The 15,986-nt window shown below is 43.5% G+C and overlaps 1 protein-coding gene across 1 annotated transcript in view; it reads right to left on the bottom strand.

Annotated features, from left to right (window-relative positions):
• Positions 1-4,107: 4,107 nt before the first annotated feature.
• Nckap1l (NCK associated protein 1 like) overlaps positions 4,108-15,986 on the bottom strand; it is a 52,851-nt gene continuing 40,972 nt past the window's right edge. The window contains exons 26-31 of the mRNA XM_063254887.1: positions 15,890-15,970; positions 12,876-12,969; positions 11,892-12,008; positions 11,297-11,406; positions 9,322-9,411; positions 4,108-5,507 (exon numbers count right to left, since the gene is read on the bottom strand). Of these exons, the coding sequence (XP_063110957.1) occupies positions 5,376-5,507; positions 9,322-9,411; positions 11,297-11,406; positions 11,892-12,008; positions 12,876-12,969; positions 15,890-15,970 (624 nt within the window). The 3' untranslated portion in view covers positions 4,108-5,375. The remainder of the gene's footprint in view (positions 5,508-9,321; positions 9,412-11,296; positions 11,407-11,891; positions 12,009-12,875; positions 12,970-15,889; positions 15,971-15,986) is intronic.

The following is a 15,986-nucleotide window of genomic DNA, read 5'->3' as shown; positions in this document are numbered from 1 at the left end:
CCTGGCCAACCGGAATTTCCAAGTTTAAAGCCTTGCAGAAGAGGCAGCCTCACATCTTCCCTGACTACCTAATAACAGCACACTGCCAGGAAATCATTCCTGATGGCTTCCTTCAACTCTGCCTCCAGTCATTTCGGCTCATTTCCTCTTTTGTCTTTGAAAAGAAACCAAAGGGCTAAAGACACAGCACTAAATAACCTCAGTGCTTAATATACATTTGTGCAATAGGTACTGGAACTCAAGATGGTGACAGAGGCAAAACCTCTTCCAGCTAACTGCATCCTACCTGAGGCTCTTGCAGAGACCACTTCTCTTTCTCGGTGTTGTGCATCCCTAATGACCACCTGCATCTGTAGGGTGGAAACTCTCAAGCAAATAAAGTTCAGATGTAGTCACTTACTGCTGTGTTCAATATAGGCTGCTAATCCTCAATCTCAAATGTGAATTTTAGTTTTAAGAATTGTGGAAATTGGGATGAGGGATGAATGGGAGGAGTTTTTTTTTTTTTTCTAAATATATGGGAGAAGCTCCCCCTTTTCCAGGCAAATCAGGAGAAAATAACAGAAGGGAATGGTGAACTAGAGAAAAGGATGGAACCAGGTGAGTGAGCATGTGCATAATCCCAGCACTCTGGAAAGCTAAAGCAAAAGATTTGTGAGTTCAAGCCTAGCCTGGTCTGTTTAGTGCTTTAGTGAGACCCAGTGTCAAAATAAAAAGTGCTGGGAAGGTAGCTCAATGTAAAGGCCCTGGATTCAGCATAAAGTCCCTTCAAACTAACTCTCAACTTTAGGTCAAGGCTTTGGATCTGGTAAAAATATCAACAGAAACAGCTCCCAGGCAGTACAGAGACAGAAGATGGCAGAGTCAAAGACGCACCAAAAAGTGGAAATACTATACTAGGACCTTCCCTTCTGTTCAGCTTCAGCACGCATCCAGGTTCTCTCCTCACTGGCCTGAGGAGCTATCCCAGCCAAGAGATAGCTGCACCTAAGACCCCATCACACTCCTACACAATCTAGTTCTCAAAATTTGGGAGCAATCTCCTTCCTTATCGATTGAAAAGGAAATGAGCTGGAAACTAGAAAAGAATTGCACATTTGAGATTAATGGATTCTAATTAGGCTCGGCATGGTGCTGCACACCTGTTATCTCAGCAATCAGGAGACTGAGGCAGGAGGATCACTGACTGAGAGGTTGAGGCCAAACTAGGCTGTATCATTATAGTTCAAAGCCAGCCTGAACTATACAGGTAGACTGCCTATATATATTCTAATTAGAGAATTAAAAGTAGAGCTAAGGAATTTCCCAGTGTAGGGAAGTATTGTGTTTAAACTAGGAGAGATAGGGAAGAGGCAGGAGATATTCTTCTAGAGTGATCGGTCATCACTTCTGGTCAATACAGTTGCACATCCAGTCCTCATCCCCTAAATTCTAAATCATCTTAAGAAAAGGGTCATTTGTGCTGGGGATGTAGGTCAGAGGCAGAGCTCTTGCCCAGCATTTATAAGGCTCTAATATAGCCTTCAATATAGGCTGCTAATCCCCAGCACTTAAAAAAAAATTCATAAAAGAGAAATTGAGGTCCATCTAGCCTAGTCTCTTCCATTTTATAAATGGGAATACTAAACCTAGAAAAATTCTGGTGTCTCAGACAGTGACAAAGTTCAAGCTTTCCTGTGCCTTTTGTTTTCTGCGGCTCTTTCACTTTTTTAGTCACCAGTGTTGTGGTTAGTCTCAACCTCATTCTCTTGTTTCAAACCAATCCCTTTTCTGCTTTACCAAACCTCTGAAAAGATACAAATAGGATGCGTGTTTTCCATTCCTAGACTTAAAAGACAGTTATTCTCTCTTTGTCTTTTCCTCTTGTCTCCCATCTCCCCCTTCCCCAGGCTTCTTCTTCCCAACCTATTTCTCTTCTTTCCAGCTGCTGAAGTGTCCCCAACCTCTTAGAAATCCTGCCTCCTCACTCCCCTAACCCTGCAATCCTTTCTGAAAAGCTCTGAGTTTGATAGAAACCAAAAAACGATGCTTTGGCAGCAGGTGACGGATAGATGTGATCTGCCTCCTACAGGAATGCTATTTAAAGGGGTGGCCCCACAATTCTCTCCTTCCAAAGTGACAAGAGAAAAGCTTGCTCCTCAATCTCACCAGTGCTGCAAACTCAGCTCAAGTTAACTTCTGACTTCCCCAACCTGCACCCTGGCCTGCTGTTCCTGCTTCCTGTGCAGGTGGGAGGGAGAGTACTTGACAACTCCTGAGGTGTGGGGGCTGAGGGAGACTCATCTTCATCTCCTTTGATGACAGGTACTCAGGAGAAGCAGGAGGCCTTGTGGGGAGGACTAGAAGAACATTCTTCCCCCAACAGCCTGAGTGCATTTCAACCATGTGCCAGCTCCTCAAAATCAAACTTTGTTAGAAAAGAACAGATCCTGACACGAGGACCCAAGGCTAAGGAAGCCTTCTCTCTAGGCGGAACCTCCATCCCCCTTGGATTCTGGTGCCCCAACCACAGTTCTTCCCTTCCTGAAAGACACAATGCCAGAGGGAAAGGTCCCCTTAGCCACAGCTCTGGCCTTCTGTACCTTGAGACTACTATACTCCTCCCCTGCCTACTATATCTAGCACCATAGCAGAAGAGGCAATGTCTCCACTACCCAAGGGAATGAGAAGACCTGGCACACATCTCCTGGACCTCGTGGGAGGGATAATTCCATCTCACTGCTGCAAATAACTTAATGGATACTTTAATGAAAACACTGCACTAATGAAAATGCTGAGGCTAGCACCTACTCTGCCTCCAAGACAAGACAAAACAATTGCGGCCAGAATTTCTCCTCATAGTCATTCCTCACTTCTTTTAGAGCCCCTGTAAAGCAAGCTGAGAATTTAGGAGCAAAACCCAGCTTATTGATTGTGCTCCAGGTTGTAAAAAGTAATAAACTGGTCAAGGAAACAAACTGCTGAAATGCTAATAGGTCTTGCTACCTGATCTGTCCCTTCACCCCTAGATCTTCAGGTGGTCCTCTGTGTCGTCACCTCCTACTGGGGCTTTGAGCTCTACATCTTCCCTTGAAAAGCAGCAGTCTGGTCAAAAAAGAAAGTCCAAGACTAAATGTCAGACTTGGATCTCAATCATAGTTCTACTGCTAAACATAGGGCTCTCATTAAGTAATTTAAGGCTGTTGAGTTTGTTTCCTGAACTGAAATGAGGACGCTTTCCCTGGCTACCTTGCAGAATTGCTTTAAGGATGCAAAAGTGCTTTGAAAAGTAGACCTGGTCCATAAATGCATGTATAATTTCATGTTTGTGAAGAGGTATGGCTAGCCACAAAATTTTAGAAATAGAGAAAAAAATCTCTAGTACCAGAGATTGGGATAGAAAAGGTGTTGCAAGAGGGCAGTGGGAATGGTTATAAAATAGCAACATGAAGGGTCTTTGTGATGCTCAAACTGCCTTGACTGATGGTAGATACACAGACCTACATGTGACAAAGCTGTATAGAACTAAATCCACAAACAGAGAAATGGGTATAAGTAAAACTGGGACATCTGATTAAGATCAGTGGGTTATCAAGGTCAATATCCTGATTGTGCTAGTGTACTGGTTTTGTGAGCTGTTACCACTGAAGGAAACTATGTAAAGGTACGCAGGCTGCTTCTGTATTACTTCTTACAAGTGCATATGGGTTTACTATCTCAATAAAATTTTCAACTTATAAAGGGTACTGTTTACCCTCCGTGCCCCAAACCAACTTGCTTTGCTGTCCTCTAGGAGAATCCTGGTAAGTAGTTCCCCAGCCTTGAAGAAATGAGCAGAGATATTAAGAATGTATGGTCATTGATTAGATCCTTCTGAGTCTTCTCTCCCTTGTCAGTTGTGTTCACAGTCTCTGTAGGTCTGACACTGAATCACTCCTTAGAACGAAATGTCCTTCCTGTAGCAAGGAAGGACGATTAGCCAACGCATGAAGCAGGATTCTCTGTTGCTTCTTTCCTGATGAGCAGGCAGTTGTTGCTAAGAAAAACTTGTATGTGGATTATGGTGCAAAGTCAAGAAAGTATTGACTAAGCCCAGGTCTGGAGAAATAATAACAAACACAGGCAAAATCCAAAGCAACCACCAAACAGGTTTAATGAATGCCAGATGGTTTTACTGAAAGTCAACAATTGCTTCCCTTTCATCAAGAAAATATGGGTATGATCCTAATTAATCAATTAGTTAATTATACTTGCCCGTTCCAACCACTCTGGACTGACATACGTGATCTGATGCTCCAGCCGTCCCTGGCAATAGGTGCACAGCAGTGACGGATGGGGCCATGGCTTCCTCCTGTCTTCGAGTTAACTAAACCTAGTTTAGTGCTATCTTGAATGCCCCAGGCACTATGACACTTGAAATTCTAATTAGTGCAGAAAAGAGCTAAGTTGAAAGAGCTTGTACTCCCTGGAGGTACACACTCTCAGGGCCCTACAACCTAATGAGGTCTGTGAAATTTAAGATCTAGAAAAGAAATCCCTGCCTGGAGCAACAGCTGTACCTAGACTGAAAAGAGGATCTGGGGTTAGATTCCTCCCTCCAAATAGGCAGAATGTCCCCAAATGGGTACAGGAGAGAAAACTCACACAAGTCTGGTCCACTTGGCTGTCATGTGACTTAGGATTAACCTAGACTACCCCTCTACTCTGAGCTCTGGAGCTATCAAAGAAAAAGCAGAACAGCAGAAAATTTACTTATTACCCATGGTGGTGACATTGTGTGTGTGTGTGTGTGTGAGTGTGTGTGTATACCTTTCTCTAAAGGGCACTTCCTCCCTGCCCCAGTAGGAAAAGCAGGCAAACAGAGGCAGAGGAAGAGCCTCACAAAGTAGAGGGTCCCTTTTTTGCTCCTCTGCAGTAGGAGCAGGTTGGATGTTTGCTGAACACATTTGGGAAAGGAAGAAAAGAGATAATCGTCCTAATGAATGTGCAGGAGACAATAGCAGCTCCAGTGGGAGGATTATAAGCTCATTATGGTTTAATATGATGATTGATCATCTCTGCCTGCCAGCGTTATCCTAGAATAGTGATGAAGGTCGGAAAGCCCATGTCTGTCAGAGCTCAAGCTCCAGTCACTAAAAGATAGCAAATATACTTATATGTCACTTGTTTTTTCATGATAAAAATTCATACATGTGGCCCCATAAACTGTCTTTCATGCCTCTAGCGTGCCCTACTTCTTGCTGTATGATTTCTATGCTCTGGATTATTCATCTATATACTTGTTCTTCAGACCTGGCTCCTAATCCTCTCCCTAGTGACCCCACCCCACTCCCACCCTTGAAAAAATGTCCACAGCTTCCACTCTGGCATGGATTTTGAGGGATGCAAATGGCCTTTCAGTAGGTATTAGCAGTCACCCGACTCAGATGGAAGGCACGGGATACCTCCCGATAGGCATTTCGAAGCAGGACATAAGGGAAACAGGACTCCAGCATGTCCAGTGTCAGGAAGGATGACTCCTCCACTACCTGGAACAGAAGGGACAAGAGATGAGCACCTCTGGTGGGATACATCTCTGTGACACTGCATGTCTTCATGCAATTCCTGGACCTCCTGTGGCCCTTAGAGTTACAAGTGAACAGGGTTCCAAATCACATTTCCCAATTCCTCTGTCACTTGGTTTGGCTCCAAGAGGGCAACATTGCCTCCTCAGTTCCATTATAATCATCTGTATCCTCTTCATCAGGGCACACACAAAGGGCAGAGAATCAAAAGGGAGGCCAAAGAGAGGGAGGGGCAGAGAAACATTCTCTCTAAGATATTAAACCCTATGTAAGTGGGCAGCACAGATCAAATGCAGGTAAAGATGGGTAAACGTAGTAATTACAAAGCTCTGCAGCAAGAGAAACAACCGTCATTGCAAGCCAAGCAAGTGGGTCTGGAATCCATATGGGTCCTCTTGTGCTGGGCTTCAGTCTCTTCCCTCTCTTAGTACAGTGCTTGGGGAACAGTAAAGATGCTACATAAAGGAGCAGGCATGATTAATTAGTTTAATTACAAGCCTCTGTGCTGTAGTAATCCCAGCAGCCCCCACAGCCAAGCAGGAAGATAGATCAGGATTCCTGGATAAGACTAAGGGAGAGATAAAACTGAAGGTGGCAGAGGGGCAAGTTCCAAAAAGCAGCACAATCCAGCACTGGCTGGAGGGTCTCCACCCCTGGGGAAGAATCAGGTATTTTTCCTTCATCATCCTCCTCATCCAATAGGTTACAGGGACTAAAATCATGCTCTGGAGAGCTGTGTTCCACACCATACAGCTGGCAGTTCCCTCTTATGGGCCCTTCCTAATATATCTGTTATTTCAAGTTCTGAAAATCCACTAAGAAAACCTATCATACTTACTCTAATATGTTGGTTCATTCGTTCTCTCTCTCTCTCTCTCTCTCTCTCTCTCTCTCTCTCTCTCTCTCTCTCTCTCTCTCCCTCTAGTTTTACAATTTGTAAGATTTTGCTGTTCTGAAACACCTGCATGTGCAGTACACACAGCAGCCTCGGAAGAGCAGACTCCATAATCCGAAGGCAAGGCAATCTGCTGGCAAAACCACAGCCCTGCTCCAAGTTGACAGCAAAGACAACGCCTTGCTTGACAAGAATTCCAAACCCGAGACCCAGGGAAAGATGAGCTCTCTTTTCCAGATACTGAACTACCCTCAGGTACCTGGACATGAGTGATGACTTCAAGAAGGATGCATTGGCCCATGACTTCCTAGTCTCCACAAAGCAAAAGAAAATAACAAGCCTTCTTTTTTTTTTTGTTTTTTTTTTTTTCTTGTTTGTTTCATTTTGTTTTTGTTGTTTGTTTGTACAACACCAATAACAAGGCTTCTAACTGGAAGGTATTTATAGTGGTCGTGGACAAAAAACTCAGGTTCTATTCCCAAATCTGTCCATCTATTTTAGAGGAATCTTTGAATCTCTTTCTCAGCTTTTTCACTATGAATTGTAAGTATTAGACTAATTCTTAGCATTTGGTCTGGCTCTGATATCAAAGATTCCATGATGCTGTCAGAGAGGCATCACTTTCCCCCAGGAAATCTATGCTAGGAACAGACTAGCAACATTGGGTGGACACTGCCTGGATTTGACACCAAAACAGAAAGACCCCAGGGAGTGAAGTGCTGGTCAGAATTTGAGGCTACATGAGTAGCCTTTTAACTTGGAATACAGCTCTGTTCCCTCCAGTCATTTCCAATTTCTCTGTGGAAACATTTGCATTTAAATTGTTTTGCAGCGTCTAGTCCAGCCAATCTCTACCTCCAGCACAAAAAGAGCCTAGTCCTAGCTCTGCTCTGCCATTCTGCCAGCCTCACTGGAAGGACACAAGAGACAAGCACTTCCAACACTTTAAGGCAGAGGTTGAAGTAGAGATCAGAGCAGAAGAGTGAGGCTGAGTGGCAATTGAGAATCACCTCCCACCTTAAGGAGGTGAAAACCACCATAAGAATTAAAAAGGGATGCTTAAATCACCCAAACACAAAATTGAATAGCAGAGGGCGCTACTTTTGTTGAGTAACTGCTGTGTAGTAGGCTCCCATGTATTAGCTCATGAATTCTAACCATACTAATGTAAGGATTATTATCCATTTTTTTTTGGATAAGGACTCATGCTGCTCCAAACACAGTGGTACCCCAAGTCCACTGCTGACCTTTGCCCTCCCTCTGTCTTTGTTTCCCTCCTCTGCCTCTTACTCCTCAGCACACACATGCCTCACACATACACATCTTCATGCCCATTCGCTCCTCCATCATAACCCTTAATCATTCCAGGCCTTTTTCTAGATGGAGAAACTGAGCAGAGTTACCTCTTGGGACCTGAGCATTTTGTTTAAATTTTTATTGTTCGTCTTGTGTTTTTGAGACAGGGTCTTGCAACTTGGTTCAAGGTGGCCTTGAACTTGCAGTAATCCTCCTGCCTCAGCCTCCAAGTACTAGGATTATGATGTATACCACCAAACCCAGCAACCTGAGTAGTTAAGGAAGGGGGCCAGAAGAGAGTCTGCCAAGGTCTGTCTTGATTCAGACCAAGAATACAAATAGAGGCCCGCACAGCAAATGACTAAGAAGCAAATTAAACAAACTATTATGCTGTTTTACAATATACCTTTGTAATTTCATGGAAATCTGAACTTGAACTAAGAATTCTTAGACTCCTCAGAGTTCTACCCCACAAAAGAAAAGGGAACCAGCGTCTTGTTTCATCCTCCCAATTTCTCATACCCAGTGTGAAGGGTTTTGTACACAATAGCCTTCCCTACCTCTGTATCAAAACTCCAACCTCATATTTCTTAGGTACTACAGGTATATCCTTAGTCTGCCTCCAGAGCAGACTTAGGAGAAGTTCTGCACATGCCCCACACAGGGCTAGAAAAGTTGGGGTCCCAGATAGTTTTAGTGTGAGACTTCAGGTGGGTCATATACTCCAAGTAGGAATACTCAGCCTCTAGACCAAATGAGGGTCTCTAAAACACAGGCTAGGGGCAGGAGCCTCTCCTGTTCATATTTAAGTTTGCAAAACTTAAGAGTCACAGGGATTTAGCTCCGTGGCATAAACGCCTGCCTGGCAAGCATGAGATTGTGAGTTCAATCCCCAGTAGCAAAAAAAAAAAAAAAAAAAAAAAAAAGAATGTCCTGGAAAATCAGATTGTTAGACCAAAAGAATAAGCATGTTGAAAAGGGTCATGAGGAAAAATATTTTTTAAAATCTACTGAGTCAGAGTTCCCAGAACTTTTTGCCAGAGTAAAGGCAACCCCCAAGCTTCAGATGCAAGAAGACATAGCAGGCACTTCCTGATTCATGGCCCACCAAGCTCTCTGCCGTGGAGCTGAAATCCCATCCCCCTAGTGGATTCACTCCCAAACCCCTTCAGTTCCACGCTGCATCACCCAGTATACTCATCATAGTAGTATCCTCAGAGGCAAGAAATATTCTAGTACCAAAATTATCAAGTAAAACCAAACACATGTTGGACAGGGAGTTACCAATAAGGAACGTGGCTGCCCCACTAGGTCAGAGTCAGGAGCACTGCAGGAAAAGATACACAGCAATGAGAGGACAAGGAAGGTTCTGTCCTGCAGAGGAGAACTTGAATACTCCACTCTGGGATTATAGGACATCTAGAATGTTCACCAGAATGTGCGGACTGAACCCAGAGGGTCAGGAACAATTTAGTTTCATTAACAGTTTTAGGTGATGATCATGGCAGGGACCCAAAGACCCTAAAAAGGAAGTTTCCCTCTTGTCTTTCCTCTCTTCTCCCAAGCAATCTTAAACGAGATACATACCAGGCGCATGAGCAGAGAAATGGATTCCCGATTTCTGGTTTTAAGCTTGTCAGTCTCCTGGCCCAGCTGCAAGAGGCTGACAGAAGCCACCTGTAAAGAGAGAATTGTAAAGCAGATTTTATAGAGGTCAGAGTAGGACAGCCTCAGGCTATAGGAAGATCAAGGGGGAGACTTAAGAAGTGCGGGGGATGTTCCTAAGGGCTCAGGGTAGAAAAGCAGTCAAGTCCCTTAGGTTTTCAGGGACATATGTGGCCTATAAAACAGGTTGGATCCCCTTGGCCTGCCAGTGCAGACAGCAGCAGCTTGCTAAGAGGACTGGGGTGAGGGGGCAAAAGCAAGGGAAGAACCTAGAACAAAGGCCAGTGATTTTATGTGCCCAGAAATTAATCTCTCTTCCTAGGCAGCCTCCAGGGACCTCTGTCATCAGGCTGTTTACAGCTGACTCCCAACCTACTGGAGCCAGAGCAGGGCCTCTGATTCAGACACAGTGCCCTTGATATTCTCCTCCTGTCAGCTCCCAAGTGGCTGTCATCTCCATTCACCTCCAGGCCCCCAGCAGATCAAAGAGGGAAGAAGAACTGTGAATCACATCCCAGGCCCAGGCCACCTGCATTTAGCAAACAAATAGGGTGAAAAGGAAAACTCTTTCTCTTCCTATGTTAGAGATCTAACATGAATCTTCTTTATATTTAAGATGCTCAAAGCCCTTTTTTTTTTTCTTTTTTTGGTACTGGGGATTGAAAATTGACCCTGTGCTTGCCAGGCAGGTACTTGTGCCACTAAGCTATTTAGCCTTTCAAAGCCCATTTTGTCTGGTTGGTTGTCAAGTTTACACAGAGACCCTGTAACCAATGTAAGAGCCCCTGACATGTACTTCTCAGGACAAAGACATAAGTCCTAAGAAAACAATATGTTCACTATTCCCTCCTGGAAGGAGAAAAGTGAGGCATTAGTTCTTAAATCAACACCAGAAAAAAAGAAGAGAAAAAAGAAGCTTCCTATTACTGAGAATGCTCAAACATGCAAGTGGGAAATGGACCATGTATCAGAAATAAGTGGATGGGAATCCTCCAAGGAGGATTTAGAATGCGAAACCCTAGGGCCTCTTTCAACTAAGAAAGGAGATTACTTATTCTGTGTTTTTCCAGAGGCAAAACTAAGATCAATAGTGATAGTTACAGGGAGTCAAACTTTGACTAAAAACATTTCTTAAACAACTGCTCAAACAAATTGGACATGACCTACAATGGAAACCACTGCCTAGCTGTAAATTCCAATCCTTAGAAATCTGAGCAATGATTCTCAAAGTAAGAACCCAAGACAAAAAACACCAACATTAACTGGGAACTTACTGAAAATGTAAAAAAAAAAATTCTTCAGCTGATTCTGATTTATAACAAAGTTTGAAAATCAGTCATTGATGGCTTGTCAAAACAGAGATAGAAAGGGCCATATAGGTTACAAAACTCAGTATCTCTAAAACTTTAATTTGTACTTGATCTCATGGAGACCAAACCAGCAACACAGAGGCCTAGCCTCAGTCTAGCATGTTCCAATCAGTAGGTATGGGGACAAATTAGAAACCTTTATTTTAACAAGTACCCAAGGAGATAATCCTGATGGACCAAGATATTAGGTCGTAGATTCAGTTTAATCTCCCACTTTTAATCTCCCACAGTTTACTAAGTAAGAAAACTGAGGCACCACAAGCATGGCTCTTTAGAATTCACACAACTTCATTGTGGTAGAATTCTGATTATCTTACTATTTGTCCAGCAATCTTTCCTAGTATTCTCCAGGTGCTGAGGAATTTAGGACAAACTCCTACCTTTTTAATAGTAGCCTTTCACTATCTCCTGAATGAATCAGATGAGAGGTTAGACTCAAAAACTTATTTAACAATAACTGTCTATGAACTTCAAACAAATTCTGGCTCTTGGAAATCTTCCTTTGCTTAGAATCTAGACCCACTCACCACCAGAAACTCCTTGAGGTGTGTTTCAATATTCTTGTTGTAGAGCGTGAAGAGAGCAGCAGACACCTGAATGATGGCCTTGGTCAAGCAGTGGATGTTGTTGTTGTAACCTGGGGTGTTACGGATAGACAGGGAGTGACACAAGGGAAATGACAAAGTGAGCCACCCGAGGCTGATCCCAAGTGATAATTTCTATAGTTTCAGTGTGGGCTTCTCCCATTTGATACCAAGAGGACTGAAAAGTATTGGGGGGTTAGAGGAAAGGTAGGAATTTATTTATTTATCTATTTGACTGCAATACAATTTTATTGTCCAATCTCAAGTGTTTTTTGTGTTGTTGGTGGTGGTGTTTTGAGACAATCTGCCAGGTAACCCAGGCTGGCCTCAAACTCATGATTCTCCTCCCTTGGGCTCTGGAGTATTTGGATTATAGGCATGTGCAGACATCCCTAGCTCAAGTGCTTTTTGAAACAGAAATGTACACCTAAATCAGAACTCTGTATGTTTCAGGAAGTGTCTTTGTCTCATCTATCTCAACTCCACCCCAGGACACCAACCTAGAAGCACTGGTCCCTCAGACCTAGTGCTTACTTACCATCCTTCTCAATGCTATAGAAGGAAGAAGGGTCTGTGGCAAGCAGCGGGAGGGAAACAGCAAGAAAGATCAAGAGCAGGCAGGCCACCTTGTATTCCTCTTCAGGAGATGAGTTATCTGGTAAAGGGAAAAAAGAAAAGTGACAAAGCTCAGAAAACAGGCTGTCTCCACAGGAACTCCACTGTACAGAATTATGTACATATAAGAAGATATCTAAGGATACACTTTATCAAGCACTACAGGCAAGTTGTCATTACTGAAGGAGACAGGACTGGCATTCACACTTAGGAACAGCCCGAGTCTTAGAGGCCTCCCTCCCCTTCACAAGGCCTGACTCTAGGCCGAGGACTCTAAGATATCTGTCAGAGCCCTGAAAGGGCAGAAAGGCAGAAAGGAGAGAAAAGTCTCACCAGCCAAGAGAGAAGGGAAAGAGTGCACCTTGTAATTTTAAAAAACCTTAAAACCAGCCCCTAGGTTGTAATCTCCTCTGAGTACGTTTAATATGAACATGCTAATCAGAGGAAATGTGCTATGGAAAATATAAGAGTCAAGCATGAGACTGGGGAAGGAGTGGAGAGTTCAAAGTGATTATGTGGGTGGGAAGCACACAAGATCACGGTGGAGAACTTAGATACCGTAGCACACAACTTAGGGGGAAATCATATACCATTTTGAATTGTTCTCTCATTGATTCATTTGCATTATTTTTATCTCCCTAACCCTATGAATAAGTCCTTTCATCACTTCCTGAGCATCAACAGACTCTCCATGAGAACTACTACTTACCTGACTGGTAGACCAATGAGGTAGGACCTCAGTCGTCCGTGTAAGTATTTTCTGGAGGTTAGGGTCTACACTTGAAATCTTCCCTACCTCCCAGCTTATATCCTCTGAACTGACAATTACAAAGAAAAGTTTCTTTGACATTGAGGTTTTCCCACCTAAAAGTAGGGCACAAGCCTTGCCCCCTTGCTCCTGTCTTACCAGCTTTCAGATTGGCAATAGCAGCTACCAAGGCTGGATCAATGTCACAGTCCACTCCCGCGGCAGATGCCAGCTCGAAGACACTCAGAGTTACCTGATAGAGAAGAAAACAGCATTCTCAAGAGGAATTTCAGGAGAAAAGTACTTATCAGAAGCTATGAGTGGCAGGATTCATGGATCACGATCATGGATCTCCTCTCCCCATCCCTGACATACCGCACTTCACATTGAGCTACATTCCCAGCCCCCTTTTAAAATTTTTATCTTAAGGTAGGGTCTTGCTAAGTCTCTTAAGTTCCACAGGCTGGGTTCAAACTTGCTAATCTCCTGACTCAGCCTCCCAGAGTTCTGGGATTATAGGTATTTGCCACCACACACACAAATTTAGGTGACAAATTTTGTGTTATTATTATTATTATTTTGTTACCGAGAATCAAACTCAGGACCTGCCAGGCAGGCACTTGTGCCACTGAACTATATCCCCAGCCCCTAGATCACAAATTTTAAATTTTTGGTGTACTATAATTTTTTTCTAGGTAACCCTTCTATAATGCTCCTTAACCTTCAGGGAAAAAAAAAAAACCCACATGCTTTATGCAGTACAAATTTACTTTTTAACCTTATTTCCCTAAATGCTTTACTCAGTCAATGCCAGGGTAATTTATTTCAGTGTCCCCAAATTATACCTTCCTTTCTTTCTTTCATACTTTGGTTTATAGCCTTCCCTTTCTCTAGTGTCCCTTCCTTTACTCTACCTATGAGTCAGCCAGCCCTTTCCCGTAACTCAAATCTCATCTCCTCTGTGAAGTCCTCCATGACTGCTTAGGCCAGAACTCTTCTATTCCTCCCAAAACTGATAGCACTGACCTCATGTGGATCACACACAGTGCCTGGTACCCATTATCTTTTCAGAGGAAGAGTGGGAGACACATGACTATCTCATCAAATAGACTACAATGTTTAAATCCATGGGCATACTGAACAGTGAAGGCAGTTTTGTAGGAAGAGTGATCGGGGCTCAAATATTAGTGATACAACTTACTAAAAGGGTAACTTTGATTGAAAGTTACTCAATCTCTTTGGGCCTCAATTTTCTCATTCATAAAACTGGAATAATAATATTTACCTCACAGAGCTATTGTGAAAATCAAATTAGACCACAGCTGTAAAGCACCTTCCCTAGTGACTAATTCTTCCTTTATCTTACAGCCAGGAACTATGCCTTTTTCTTTAACCTGTCCAGTAGTTCAACACCATACTAATCATGTAGAAGGCACTAAATAAAGACTGACTGATACTGAATCATTCACTGTACTTAGAATCAAGTTCCCAGGACAAAGCCCAACCCCCACCCCCACACCAAGTACTTAGACCCCTTTTGAAAAATAAATACCTAGGGTCGGGGATTTAGCTCAGTGACCTAAGTGCCTGTCTGGCAAGCATAAGATTGTGAGTTTGATCCCTGGTACAAAAAGAAAAAGTAAGAAAAATAAATACTCTTAAGGTGTCTTGAGAAAACTAGGATAATTGTTTCAATAGGGGACACCTGAGTAACACATCTTTCTGCCACCCCCACCACCACCACCAAACATTAAACTGTGCATGCACTTGGCCCATGGAACTGATGCAGAAGCTGAATATTGGCCTTCTGCTCTGCCCTTTGTTGAAATCCCCTATGATCCAGATGACCCGGTTTGTCTAAGCCATGACCAATCAGGGAACTGTGGTTTCCCGGATGAAGAAAAAAATGATTGCAGGGGTCTCGTTTTTCTCTTCTAATCTTATCAGCCCTCTGAGGCCATAACAGCACCAATGATGGCCTGGTCATTTCCTTGTCTGCCCCCACCTGCTGATTTTTACAAGCAAGGACAGCCTAAAGAGCTGAGCTGTCAAACAGCTACCCAGGTAGACAAGCTCCTGACAGGCTGAAGAAGTCTGGAGAAGTCAGCCCCAACATCAGCAGCTGCCAGAAACCCTGGATCAGTGCAAAATCAAAGACCATTTAGGTGGGGCAGCCAACCAGTCAAGCATCTGCCCTCACTGCCCCTGTGGCCATGTGACCAGCAAGTAATTTCAGAACAATAGAGGTAGAAGTTCCTAACTCTTTTGAATCCAAAGTAAGTATGCTTTTCTTAACACAAAATTTTAATTCTTCCTGCTCACCAGTTCCCTTGCATCAGAACTCTTTCCTTTAAAAGAATCAATTAGACTGGGAATTTAGTTCAGTGGCACAAGCGCCTGCCTTGCAAGCAGGCAGTCGTGAGTTCTATCCCCAGTACCGATAAAAAGGAAAAAAACAAAAAAAAAAACAAAACAAAACAAAAAAAGAATCAATTATAGGAGAAGTAGCCTCTACTTTGTGTTGGAAGGACATTGTCCCCGGATTTTGACTGCATTTCCTGTGTGACACATTCATTTGCTCCAGATGATTCAAAAGACAAGCTGACTGGGACATGTTGGAGTAGGGTGGAGAATGGACATTTAATTCAGGTTATTTGCAGAAGCCCTTTTTCCTCTGTTGGTCTCCTGTGGCAGTGGGATCTGAGGCAGGTGACAAAAGCAGGGGATGGTGGCGGAGAGGAAGCTTAAGAACTGGAAGGGAAGAAAAGCCAGGAAAAGAAAGAAAACTGAAGACAGGCAGGGTAGCTATGAATTGAAGTACCAAATCTTGCAAATTGCCCAAGCTCCTGAGCAAAAAAGGGACCTGTTTGCACATAGCTTGGCATGTAATTTGCATATTGCTCATTTCAAATGAAAACCTATATCCACCATTTTAGATCTCACTCCTTTCCCTCCCTGGTTCCCACAGGGCTTCTACTTCTCTCTGCACCCCAGGTCTCCCTAGCTCTGCCCTGTCTCTATTCTTAAAAGCCTTCCTGACCAGTCTTCCTGTTTAAATCCTGGCCCTTGTCCCTGTAGTGCTCTTCAGACTACTTTATCCCCTACAAAATCCCAGCTACATCTTCCTCACACAGTGAAAGCCTCCTAGCTGGGTCCAGCTATACACCGCCTACCTTGATGTCTGTGTCTGGAGTGACAAACTCCTTGAGGCACTCAATGGGACCCATAAGAAATGGGCAGTGGGAGGAGAAAACCTGTAGGAAGAGAAGC

Source organism: Cavia porcellus, unplaced genomic scaffold (assembly GCF_034190915.1).
Source record: "Cavia porcellus strain 051 isolate PalLab524CR breed Dunkin Hartley unplaced genomic scaffold, mCavPor4.1 scaffold_8, whole genome shotgun sequence".
Classification (NCBI taxonomy): domain Eukaryota; kingdom Metazoa; phylum Chordata; class Mammalia; order Rodentia; family Caviidae; genus Cavia; species Cavia porcellus.
This window is presented reverse-complemented; position numbering and strand designations above follow the sequence as displayed.